This window comes from Amblyomma americanum, chromosome 9 (assembly GCF_052857255.1).
Source record: "Amblyomma americanum isolate KBUSLIRL-KWMA chromosome 9, ASM5285725v1, whole genome shotgun sequence".
Taxonomy (NCBI): domain Eukaryota; kingdom Metazoa; phylum Arthropoda; class Arachnida; order Ixodida; family Ixodidae; genus Amblyomma; species Amblyomma americanum.
In genome coordinates this window covers 83327812-83341036 of record NC_135505.1, presented here as the reverse complement: position 1 = coordinate 83341036, position 13225 = coordinate 83327812, and the positions used below count along the sequence as shown (strand labels likewise).

The window sequence follows — 13225 nt, the reverse complement described above, 5'->3', positions numbered from 1 at the left end:
CCGTTGCCCTTGGAAACGCGGGGGTCCGCCATTTTGCTTGTGTTTTTCTTTTTCTGTCACGCCATTTTTCTCCTAGCCTCGGTGAGCGAATATTACGCGCTATGCTTTTATTGCAACGTGCAAGCGCTATACCGTATACCGCGCTGCGGCGCGTACAACTCCAGCAAGCGGCCTGAAGATGGTTATGCGGTATTAATGATACCATATATATTCATGTTAGGGGATTAACCACGACGTCATAACAAATGGTTGACGCCGTTGGTTGGAAGGCATCCTTCAAGGGTTGTTTGCTGCTTCGTTTTTAGGTTATTTTGCATGCGAGTCCAGAACGGAACGAATCTTCAAAGCATCCGCGCATTGCATTCTCTCTGAAAATAGCGACTGGTCTCAAAACGTTCTAGATCTTGCACCGGCAGCCTCGTCTCTATACCAACAAGTCCGCAATTTTTAACAGAGAAGCTTTTAGTGTAAGATCCCATTGTCCGTCAAATTTCGGTTGCATGAAACTGCTGTATACATGTATAAAGTGACGCTGATTTGAGCTATGACATACACCACTGTTGTATTTTCTTGAGTATGTTTTTTCTCAACTGTCTTCATTACTGCGCAGCACATTTATGCACTAGCGTAGATGCTGAATGTTATGTGATCCTCACGTCTGTTACGTGTATCTTGCGAATCAATGTTCTTGTGCGTGCGCGAAAATAAATCATCCTGCTGACCATGCTCTCATTTTCTTTAATAATACATATTTTGTGATGTCTAATCAAAATTCAAGCTTTATATCCTCTGCTACTTACTCAAACGAAATTTCGCAGTCAAGTATAATGTTACATTATCGAGGGGCGTTTTTCTTTCCTAGAGATATAGAATGGTTTATCTCATAGGCATACCGAGCATATTCTTATGCTTCCTTGACACCAGTGCCTAATATTGTTCTATGAATTGCAGTCGATGAATGGTTGTCCGCGCTCGTTAATCGCATTGAAAGTGCGCAGCTGTTTTATTCGGTGAACAGACTAGAATGCAAAAGCCACTTTCACAGTGATGAGACAAACCTAGGGACGGAAGATGCACTCATAACTAATTTATTGTAAGCAGGTGCACGCTAAATAAGCCTTACTGCACGCAAGTATGCACAAGCAATGAAAAAACATTTCGAAGCAGTTCGTGTTAAGGATATAGTTAGAGTGTTATCTCTATTGTTGTGAGGTTTTTCTTTTAGTTTGGCTAGCTAGCATAATGCGTTTACACTTGCCCTTAGTTTTCCATCTATAGTGCAAAGTTTGTATTTAACTGCAGTTAAATAATTAGCACTAATTAATTCTGGTCGATAACTAGCACCGCGCATTTGATCTGAAACTAAGCATTCGAGAGGTATATGACTCGATGCTATAAAGCAAAGGGTGGTTTTTATTGCATATATCTCATTATTGCTAATTAATAGGGTCGCTAACTAATCCAAAACATTTGCATTCATCATAAGCATTTCAACGGTATATGGCTTGATCGTCTGGCTCAAAGTTGGTTTTATACAAAATTAACTAATTAACGCAAATTGATGCGGATCGCTAACTAGCGCAGTGCCATTACACTTCGCCTAAGCTTTCAAACGGTATTGACTCGATGCTGCAGCACAAATTTGAGTTTTAATTGCAATTTACGGAATATCAATAAATTTTGCCCTGTAATTAGTGAGAATAAGTGTATAAGTAACCAATGATCCAATCCCGTAGTTGATGACGTGATATATACTGTGCTTATACAGCTTGACAGTAGCGTAATAGACTAAGTCCCGCTTTGACCTTCTCTGATCTTGAAGTTGAAAGCACCAGCTTGGGTCGTTTTTCGAAGTTTTACCGCTGTGAAAGAGTTCACGCCCTAAAAAACAAACACAATGTAAGAGGCAGTACTAGATCAGGTGCACACAGTAAAACACCTTATCATGTAACTCAAAAAGTGTCTGCAATAAAGAACTTGCCTGAAAGCTTTGTTTACATCAGTATTCCCCATTCAAACACTTCTAAGAATAACCAATCTCTTCATGAACGTTACTTTGGGCATTCTCAATGCTTTTCTAGCAATTTTTAAAATATTATTTTGCGCACTCCTGAAGCGCAGAGAGAGAGAGAGAAAAGCGGTAGAAGAAAGGCAGGGAGGTTAACAAGATGAGCCCGTTGGCTAACCTGCACTGAGGGAGAGGGATGAGGGGGGCATAAAAGAATAAGAAGTAGAAAAGGGCGGTCCGTAGTAAGCACGACAGGTAATGACACAAGCACTGTAAGTCATAGGCCGCCGCAGCTGTAGCCTGCACACCTTGAGGGCTGCCGACTGCTGCGACTTGAGTGGAACAGATCGAGGGCCCTCCGTCATAAGGCAGCGCAGACGTTTCAGTGTCAACAAAGACTGCTTGCCGTTGAGGCTGATAATGTTGATGAAAACAGACCTGGCCAAAAACGCGCTTCACTCACTGCTGCGGCAGGCCCGCGGGCGCCAAGGAGAAAACGCGTGTCGTGCGCAGAGCTCTCAGCCGCCGCGCGAGGAGAAACGAGAATAAAGCGGGCCTGGAGGAGAGTGTCGCTACTTTCAAATTATCAGGGGTTTTTACTTGGCGTGGCGTAGTGGCGCCGATATACGGGAGCCGCTGGAACCACTAAGCGAGGCGAAGTGTGCCGCATAGCGAAGAGATGGCGCGCGAAAACTATGCCCTCCGACGCCTTCAGCCTTTTTTGGGGGGGTTTACGAATGAATTCACAAATTTTTGTGTTTGCTGTGTTGCTTCTTGTACATTTCTGCACGACTCTTGTACTCTTGCTTTTTGCAAAAAGGCGGCTTTCATGCACGCAAACTGAAAGCTAAGATTGCTTAGGAAGCGAGACCGATAAAACGACTGTGCAAGGGACGAGGAGTGAGACCAGTGAATAGACGCTTTAAAAATGCTTTCTTAGCTTTTCCGCATTGCAAAATAATGAAATAGTGGCGCTGGCGTACAGGAGGAGCAAGAGAAAAAGGAAGACTTGGTTGCCTGCGGCAGGTAGCTGCGGGTTATGTCGTTGATGGTATCACGTTATCTTGAACCTCACAAAACGAACGGATTGGATCAGCATTTGGCGAATTAAAAAAAAAAAGCGACGGTTGCGTCTTTACTCGCTTACGCTGCGTTTCTTGGAAAGTAGTTTAATATTTCTTGAAATCGCCAATTGCGCAATATGCGCTAAAAATGAGAAAAGTGAGAGGGCGGAGCTTAGAAGACAGCATGCACGTGGTTTAACTTTATGACCTCCGGACGTGTTTTTATGCACTGATGGTAGCGGTCACTGTGCTGTCCTGAGGCTTCGCTCACACTACTACAGGTGAAAATGTTGGCCTTGCACTCACACTATGTGCTTTTTGCACCTACCGAATAATTTCCATTTATGCCAACTTGAAAGCGTATGGGAGGACTATATGTCTATACATTAGGCTGTAATAGTAATAGTAATAGTAACGAAGGCCGAATCTGTCCTTCTATTTTCGGCTTCGGGCCGAAGCATTTTGTACGATAGGCGTCAGCCATTTTTGGCATGCATGGGAAGGACGAATTTTTCTTCTAAAATTTACGGGTCCTTTGACTTCTGAAATTTCATAGACGTAGCTGTGCTGTTATAATTTATTTCCTCAGTTTTGCATGCTTCTCTTAGGGCTGACGTTACATGTTTTTAGTTAACATGGGTATGGCGGGTCCGGAATCCTTGCTACTCTGTGTAAATGCCCTGAAGCAACTGCTTGCCTTAGGAATTGCTACGAAATAGAAAAAAATATCAATTTTTAAATCCACATTACTGCTGTCTGATTGATCTTTTTTTTGGCTTCGGGCAGCAGCATTTTCTAGGATATGCGCGAGCCATCATCGTCATGCATGAAAAGGCAGACGTTTCGTTCTTAAATTTTAAAAGCCCTTTCATTTGTTAAATTTGATAGCCGCAGGAGAGCTTTATTTATTTCTTCAATCTCGCAAGCTTCTACCAGGACTGAACTCACTCAGCAATTTTTGTTTAACGTGGGTATGGCGTGTCTCGGATACTTGCTATTCGCTGAGAAGTCCCTGAAGCAGATGCTTTCCTTCAGAATTACTACGAAATAAGAAAGCTGTTGCCTTCAGAATCCACATGAATACCATCTGATTGCCGACGGCCTGTACTGTTTTTGATTCCAGACTGGAGTTGACTACAGGTACCGCGAAGAATCCCATAAAGCGGACGCTGCAGTCGACGGGAGAGACTGCATGCCTCCTTAAGGTCTACAGCGAAAGCTTCTCGTTCGCCTATGCCAATGAAAGGAGCGGGGTGACGCTGGAGGTCACCCGTGATGGCGTGCCTCTGGACGTGATGTTCTTGAAACCCATGCCCGACAGAATCATCGAACTAACAATTGTAAGTAATAAGAATATTTATCCAACCGTCTCTCCGTCTGCGTTAAGTGAGCAACTACTGTCTCTTACTTCATAGTTCACGTTTCGTCTAGAGTAGAGTTGTAAAATTCGCTTGGCTAGTTGGAGCGTTTGTTTTGCTGAATATGAGGATTGACCTGGTGAACATAAGGAAAAAAAACCTCTGCTGATTTCGCGTTAAGGTATTGTTGAATACTAACCTTTTACTAAGGCATAGAAGTAAATATTTTTACACATTTATTGCCTTTAAACTCTAACTGTATGACGCTTCAGTTTGTTCATTTATTCACCCTTTGCATGAAAGACCAATATGCAAGTTCTTTTCTTTAGCTTTTGCAACTTCATTCAAGGGCAGTATTTAAAATTCAGGCTGTAGGAGAAGAAAATACCGCTTATGGCATAACTATTGCATGAATACAAGCCTTGAATATTTTATATCCTGGTTAATGTTCCAGCTTGCTAACCAACGATGTCGACTAAAAATCACCGCAGAAGGGAACTTCCGAATTATTTTCATCTACTGGTGATCCACGGTAGTGAAGTGATTGCACAGAAACGGTATTCTTGACAACACAAAACAAAAAAAAACTGATCAAAGTTCTGGAATGAGGGAGCAGACACAGGCTGACAGGCTAGTGGACTTAATTAGTGGACGTAGTGAAGTTCCGCCACCACTCTCCCTCTTTTGCACCACCTCACATTCTACCGCATTTCGTTTTAATGCGGTAGCAACACAAAATTTCGTCCTTGCTCATAAAATTCGCCCATAGGACTAATGAAGGTGTCGTAACCAGACCCGAGCATGCCTATTAGCTGAAAGGAATTTTCATTGGTGGGAGAGAAGTAACCTCGCCTGAGAGGAAGTTACTTGACTTCCGGTAAAGGCATCAAAAGCTTATAATGTTTTCAGGCGGTGAACCCATAATGCAATTATGAACCCGTATGACCTTTTGTGGTGGGCTTACATCACCCAAATCTTTTCTAGAACTGTGATAAGGTGTTTTCTGTATTTGCTTAATTATAAAAATTCTAAAAAATTATATTTAATTATAAAAAATTATAAAAAATGGATTGTGTGGCGTGGTGGACACTATGTAGGCAGAAATAGGGGCTTATTACACCATTAGTTTGTTTTAAATAGGTAATTATTTTATTCATTTCTTACTTTGGGGAGCAATGCTGTATAGTGGAATCGGAGTCATTCTACATCATAGGCCAACTCAGATATTTAAAGCTTCAAAATGGGTACCGTTGTTGTAGATATAAAACGTGCAATTATGCACACAAAATCATCCAACGCCGGAATTTACGCTTGAGCTGCTCCTGGAGTAGTATGACCGCACTTAAGGCGGAGGAACGAGTTTAAAGGGGAAAAAATAATGCGAAAATTGTTGCCTTGGCATTGAACTGACAGGCAGCTCTCCCCTCTGTGACGTCGGAGAGCAAGTGTCAACGTAAGGATGAAGGTGACGTTCTGAACGCAGAGTAGCAACCCGAAAAACACGCTCCTGTTTTTCGCTATCAATCAAGAGGTTGAAGCAGTATTCAGCGTGACAGTGCAACAGCGAAGTCATCACTGCGGCCTACCTATTAGGTGCAGCTACAACAGATACTGGCAGCTATCACGGCATTCTCACGTCACCGGGTGCTAAGCCGGAACCCCATGTAGCTAGCGTCTCCGTGAGTACGCGGTGCCGAGTGACTGACTTGGGAGCACCGAACAAGGTGCCCCATGAATGAAGTGCGCGTGTCTCAAAATTTAGAATGTGGGCTTACCTTTATTCGTGACCTACAGTCTCTCGGCGTGAGTCTACCTGCAACATTTCCGGAACATGTCGCGCAATCTGTTTGGATGTCGGGATCTGCGCCTATCATTCGCCGTTCGATTTGGATTGGAAAACATTTAATTCGTCAGAAAAGGCAGAATGCAGACGATCCGTGCTAGGTGGCTATCAGTCCACGGCTGACAGCGACCTGGGTAGCCCATTCAATGACCCGGGTTTGAACTCCCAAGTCTGAGCTGACCAACACGGCCTCCCACTGCTCGAGAGTAGGAACCTGTATTAGAGATTTCGGGGGCGGCTCCTCTTTACAATTCCACAATAGGTGATCATAAGTGGCTAAATCACCACATAATGTACATGCAGGGTCGTATTCACCGGGGTAGAATTTTTGCAACAGGTAAGGCGTCATGAAGGATCGCGTCTGGAGTCGCCTCCAAGTGGTCTCCTGCTCCTTATTAAAGGCTTTGTCTGGAGGAGGGAATATCCTCCTTTCAAGTTTAAAATGATTAGTAATATCGTGAAAAGATGATAGGCCCTCCTTCGAAAAACTCTCAGCAACGACAGCGTCCCCTGCTCGGCTGACGAATCTTCGAGCTGCTATGTGGGCCGCTTCGTTACCAGGGTTCCCTGAATGAGCCGGGACCCATATCAATTCAATAATTCTGTCTAAGTCTTTGGTTTGACCCAATATGCTCATTGCTGCCTGAGAAATTCTGCCCCTCGCATAATTGCGTATGGCAAATTTAGAGTCGCTGAGTATGGTAGTAGCTTCTGTGTTAACGATAGCAAGGGTGATTGTCGCCTCTTCTGCCGTTTCCGAGGATTTCGTTATGGTAGTGCCGGAGACTATCGCCGTTCGAAATATCAAACCTCAAATATGAATCGCAAATTTAGAAAAGTTGGTCTGTCTACGATAATGTATTTGTTACTCTGCTATTGATTAGAGCGTCCTCAAACCAGGAAAAAAAGGTAAAATTTTATAACATGTAATTATTAGAATCTTAACGACCTACTAGAGCGGATACAGTGTTTGCCGTGCCGCAAAGTACACGTGCTCACAAAACACCGTCTTATCTTGCGCGACATTAAATATACAACCTGAGCAGATTTAGAAAAAAAAATACACTTCGTTTAGCATTAAACAGAAATCAAAGCGATTCTCGATCCCGCATTCTGACTGAAACCATCAACCTTTGTTGAATGCCAGAAAACACCGCTTCTAACCAAGAGCAGCTGACCTAAAGATGACAGAAAATTTCAAAACTCTACCAATTTTTTCGTTCCCCAAGGATCTTCATTACATACCGCAAACAACATAGTTAATTTACAGGTTTGAATAGACCATTCAGCTTCTCATAAGAAAATGAAAAACACAGCGCATGATCTACAGCGACTAGCAGAACAAAACATGAATAGTGCAAATTTTAACCTAGAGGGCGTATTTTATATATAGAAGGTCCTATAAAAGCTGCCAACGTCTTTCGGCATGTCTTCTCTCAGTACTGAGAAATTTCTGGAACACTGGCCTTATACACAACATTCCTTCCCTCGCTCGCTGAATCGCTCGTGGGCTTCGGCACGGTTAGTATACTGCACTTTGAAACAAAATCGTATCTGAAAAATTTTATCCAAACACTCACCTCATCTCTCTTTTTAAGTAAGCACATTATTTGCGGTATCACTGTGGGGCACACTATTTGCAGCCAGGCGCAGACTTGGTGGAAAACAAAGTAAACGTAAAGAAACACAAGGACCATCTAAGGTAAACCTTCTGTGAAACCGTCTTGCATATTGAAAGTAAAGTGTACGGCTATATAACTTTAGACATCTCAATGGCAACTTTACCTGCTTAAATATTTTGCCCTCACTTTGCTTTCCTCCGTGTGCTAGTTTTCAGTATATGGCAGTTCGGCTCTGGAACTACTCATGGAAGGCGCAGAGCACGCATTAGAACGGAGGAAGATCAACTTTAAATTATTGTAGGGTAGGAACTAGAGGTCACGAAATTGACGAGGGATATATATCAAGGGCGCATGACACTTGTAGCTGCATCATGAGGCAGTTTTCCAGCCATCGGTTCTTTTTAGAACATTCTTATTCAAGATGGACCATCAAGGCTGTTACTTGTTTCAGAAGATTACATATGTTATGAAGGAGTCAATTATCAATTCAAAATAGGTTATACTTATGGGGGTGCACTAAAATTCACCGCAGAAAGGAAAAACGTTTTCGCAGGGAACGTAAAATTGAGACGAGACCGATAGTGAGCAAACGAAGTTAAGGAAAATAATGGGTAATACGATCAAAATGTACATTCATTTTAGATGCGCAATCAGTACTTTATCTTTTTCATTCGTGTTACCAAAATTGTCTATCAATTGCGGTATAGATATTTCGATAGACGCTTTCAAGGTACACTGAGGACTTACTAAGTTGACCTGCATTGATATATTACCACATTCTAGCAAAAAGAAAAGAACTGTTTTCACAGATCTCACACCTGGGAGAAAATAATAGGGAAAGAAACTGCTGCGCAAGTCCGTAGGTTTTTGATCGCATATTAAAGACTCTGGGATTCCCCTTCTTTTACTATAAAACGCCTCTTAAATAGTTCGTATTTGGTGCGAATTGTCGACGTTTTAATGAAGTGAGCGGAACATTTATTTCAAGTTTGCCAGCAAATGTTACTTTGTTTTCTGCAAGGCAAACATCAGAATACTCAGGAGGAGCCTTAGGCATACTTTGGCACAGAACTAAACTAAAAGAAGGGTTAGAGTACTAGGGAGTTTAGCATCGGTGCCTCTGAGCCTACATAAAGAAAAAAAATGAAGCTATTTTGGATTTTAGAGGTGACTTGTTTTTTAGAGCACTGCATTTAGCTTCATATATGATGTCAGATTGTTCACTCTTTTTTTTCAGGTTACTGGAGAAATTTTGTGAAAAGAAGGTTGCGATGCACAACACTACACTACTGAATAAATTCTCCTACGTTTAAAAAAGTGTTCATTTCCTGTCCAGCACAGAACGTGCACTTTTTTTTTGAGGCCATATGGGCAGACATTTGTTTAACAGTATTCAAATTGTCTTCCACTTTGCTTCCTCTCTTCACAGTTCTCTCCACTCACAGAATTTCACCTGTTGTAAATGAGCACGAGACAAAACCAGACGTACACCTTCACAATCAATAGGCTCTTCATCACCGGCCAGATCGAGCCACTTGTCATCACGACGACCATATCGCCTCTTCCCGCTCTCTTCGGGCTACTACCCTTACGTAGCGCTATGCAAAGGGACTTAGCCGGCATAACAGGGCTGCATGATCTGCCAGCTAGTTCTGTGCGCCTGGCAATCTACATCTTTTGGCTAATGTTTTACGCCATTAAGGACCCCTTCTCAGTGTCTGATCACACAAAAAGCGTTCTTCTCGCTATAAACGGGCATTATGATTCATCTGCTCGAGATCCTGTCGTCCATCTTGCAACGACGGCTATGAAGCGGCCGTTCCTGACGTACACAAAAATAACTGGAAAAGTGCATTTTTTAACGGGAAGTTGCTTATGAACGCAATATTTTATATGTTGTAAGATTCCGCCATAAGAATCAACATATCTGCAGATTTCTCTTCGGCATGATTGGATATTTTTACTAATAGCGTTTTCGGCACGGACCAAACATTCCCCACTAGTTTCCTATGCCAGTCTTAAGTGCCCGACGCGAGCGATAGTCAAACTTTGGTTTTGAGTTTTTGGGGAAAGAAAATGGCGCAGTATCTGTCTCACAAATTGGCGGACACCTGAACCGCGGCGTAAGAGAAGGGATAAAGGAGGGATTAAGGCAAAGAAGAAAGAAAGAGGTGCGGTAGTGGAGGGCTCCGGAACAATTTCGACCAACTGGGCGCCTTAGAGCTCCGACTCCATCGAAAGGCGGTCGCCACGGTCGGGTTCGAACCCGGGTACTCCGGCTCAGAAGATGAGCTCTCCGGCTCAGTGGATGAAAGGATTTTGGTATTCTGAAAAGCCTTCCTTACTCATTTGCTCGATGTTAGAGATGGAAAAATTTTAGAGGAAAGAATTTGCTAAGCGTAAGAACAGTGGGCCATTACCTTCGACATTTCCATAACAGTACCTTACAATATCCCAATATTTAAAATTTTAGTGTAAGGTAGCTCGACATGGTTGCGCTATGAAGGGTTGTTGCCGCGAGAAGCACCTTCCCCTTGGGGTATTGGAGTGCTGGTAATAATCGCAGAAAGAAGATGAAGATATGCCGATAGTGTAGGAGATCTAGAACGGAGAGGGGTTGCCACGTGAATCATCTGGAGGGTTGTTACCATGCAAAGAGGAGGCTATCGCGAGATCCAGGAATGCACGTCCAGAGGGCGGCTGCCGCAGAAACTATCCAAAAAGAGGGTACTGTGGAAAGAGGAGGGAGTGTACTACGATAGCGAAGGGGTGCAGCAGGGTCCATCTGCTACGTCTGCTGTTGGAGAGCAGCGCTATTCGGAGAACGAGTAAGTACGAAAAACTGAAAAGAGCTCTCTAAAATGTACAGATAAAATGAGGCTCTTAATTTTTCTACCACAGTATATTCTTATATACTTCACAAGCTTTCTCTGAATCTGGCTTTAAACAGTGGCAATCACACTATTACTTATATCCGTCGCCGTGATTGCACCTTTCTCTCTTCCCAGCATATCGCTCTCTTGGTCCCTTTAGGAAGAGCCAGCTTCGAAATGCCACCTGCCACGCTTGCAGGCGGCAGGTGAAGTCAGGAAATCTCTTTCTCTTTTTGTATTGTATGTGTGGTCGTGTATGGCAACTCGCAGTAATGTCAATATGATATGTTTTTTCTCTTTTTATGGTTATTAGTTGTGCCTCAGATATATCACTGACACGGCACTTCTACCGTTAATTTCTTCTTTTTCTGAACATTCCTGCGTTAGAAAAAAGGCCACGAGGAACCATGCGTTCAACACATATATTGTTAAAGCGCCTATTTCTTTCTCTTTTTCGTCCATATATTATGCCACCAGAGAGGAGGCGAGCTGAATAAAATCCTTTCGGTCTCTTTCTTTCTCTCCAACAAAGAGATGTGTCCGCTTCAATTCACATTTAAACTCTTTAAGATCTGCTTTCTAATTGCGGCGTCGCGTGCATTTCCTGACCTATGCTGTAGCTCTATTGTGTACGCTTTACACGCAACAGTCCGATAGTGAATGAATCCTTTTGCGACAGGGCACAACGTCGTGATACCTAATGCTGCCTCTGGTCGCCCCGTTTTTTTTTCTTAGCGGCGGGTCAGAAAACGCAAAAACGCGCTTGTTTAGAACGGTTTCAAGAATGTAAATTGCTATGCTAGTTGGTTCAAAGCGCACAGAAGGTGGACCCAGCGTAAACAGGCGTGTGTGCCGCCAACTTCTTGTCCTATGTCCATTTTCGCAGGTGCCACCTTCTGTAGATTTTGAGTGGTATGAGCACACGGTAATGACCCCCAGCTCCTCAGTATTAGTAGAAAGCCCCATCCACCACTTAACGGTGCCTTTTATCTCACGAGCATCTTCAGGACGTAAAAGTCCACTAATAAATAATATACTCGGACAGCGGAGCTGTCAGCTTCAGAGCAATACCTTTAATGAATGTGGCCCATTATTTGTGGAATCTATATTTATTTATTTATTTATTTATTCATTTATTTATTATACCCTCAGGGCCACTACGACATTATAGAGGGGAGTGGTTGCAAAAAGTAAATAAATTTAACAAACTGGAGTTAATGAAACACACAAGGTACAAACATGACTTCTACATATAAATTAACCCTGCACAGCAGAATTTTATACAGCGTTGCCTATTAAGAAACATTTCAATGCAGTTACCTTTTGGAGATTCGGCAATTAATAAACATTGAATAAGCAGTTATATTCTTAAAACTGTAATCACGGTGCGTTTGGACCCTCCTTACTATACCTAAGTGTCAGCCTCAAGCATTGTTCCAGTGAAGAAAAAAATTGAAGGGGACACATGAACTCCGCGTTAAGGTTATGACACGATAGCGCTAATGCTTTAATGTTCATGTATGCGGAATTGGTCATTCTCGAATTTACATTCAGAGAACCCTGGGAGTCCTGGCGCAGTGGTACAGCGATTAAGCGCTACGCCAGTGCTCTGCGATGGGAGGTGTGATACCTGTGGGGCTAGAGCGACACAGGTTGCTCTTCCCGAGCAATATCTAGGGACAAATCTTTATTTAAACTGCCCCCCACGACGGTGGTCAATTTGTTGACTAACCGGTGGAGATGTTGTGATGGCGTCACAAGTTCACGTGAACTAGGTGGCCCACCTATGTTGCTTCTCCTGTGTTGTAGCGATAGCTACATTACGATAGCATTTCGAGCCTTCAACGTGGCGGTGCCGTGGCGGTGGCGGCGACGCCAAGCTGTCACGTGGTTGGTCAAGTGGTGCGGAGCAGCTGCCGGCGGCGCGGCAACGTGGCTGATTACGTGGTTCGTCACGTGGTTGGTCACGTGATCAGCCACGTGGTGCGGAGAAGCTGCTGCTGCCGGCGGCGTGGCGCACTGGTGAAACCGAGCTGCCACAGGTGTACGCATGCGCCGTGTCAAGTGGAACGAAGATGAGCAAGGAACGCCCAGCGAAATGGGGTGGCGAAAGACCGTCTTTGCAATTCAACTGAGCAAGTTCCACTAGGCCAGCTGTAGCTATCGTGTCACTCTAGGAGGTTTAACCACAGCTAAACCACTGCCAGTTTGTGTTGTCATAACGCCGGCGACAACACCGGATATTGGGCAGGACGGGTGCCTTAACGCCTTGGCGTTGAAAGGTTTCGTGAGGAAAGCGACGAAACAGCGGTCTTACTCTCGGAACACCCCTAACGGCCCCTTCAGCGAGCTAAACGTTTCGACTGCTGCGTGTCTGAGGCACGTGAGTTCAGCAAGTGCGTTTTTAAATCCACGATAAAAATACATAAGACCGTTTATATAATCGAACTCGCGTGG

The 13225-nt window shown here is 43.6% G+C and overlaps 1 protein-coding gene across 1 annotated transcript in view; it reads left to right on the top strand.

Annotated features, from left to right (window-relative positions):
* LOC144103473 (uncharacterized) overlaps positions 1 to 11670 on the top strand; it is a 30397-nt gene extending 18727 nt beyond the window's left edge. Inside the window, exons 6-9 of the mRNA XM_077636180.1 lie at positions 4196 to 4412; positions 7917 to 7975; positions 10553 to 10723; positions 11655 to 11670. Coding sequence (XP_077492306.1) covers positions 4196 to 4412; positions 7917 to 7975; positions 10553 to 10723; positions 11655 to 11670 — 463 coding nt within the window. The remainder of the gene's footprint in view (positions 1 to 4195; positions 4413 to 7916; positions 7976 to 10552; positions 10724 to 11654) is intronic.
* Positions 11671 to 13225: the final 1555 nt, after the last annotated feature.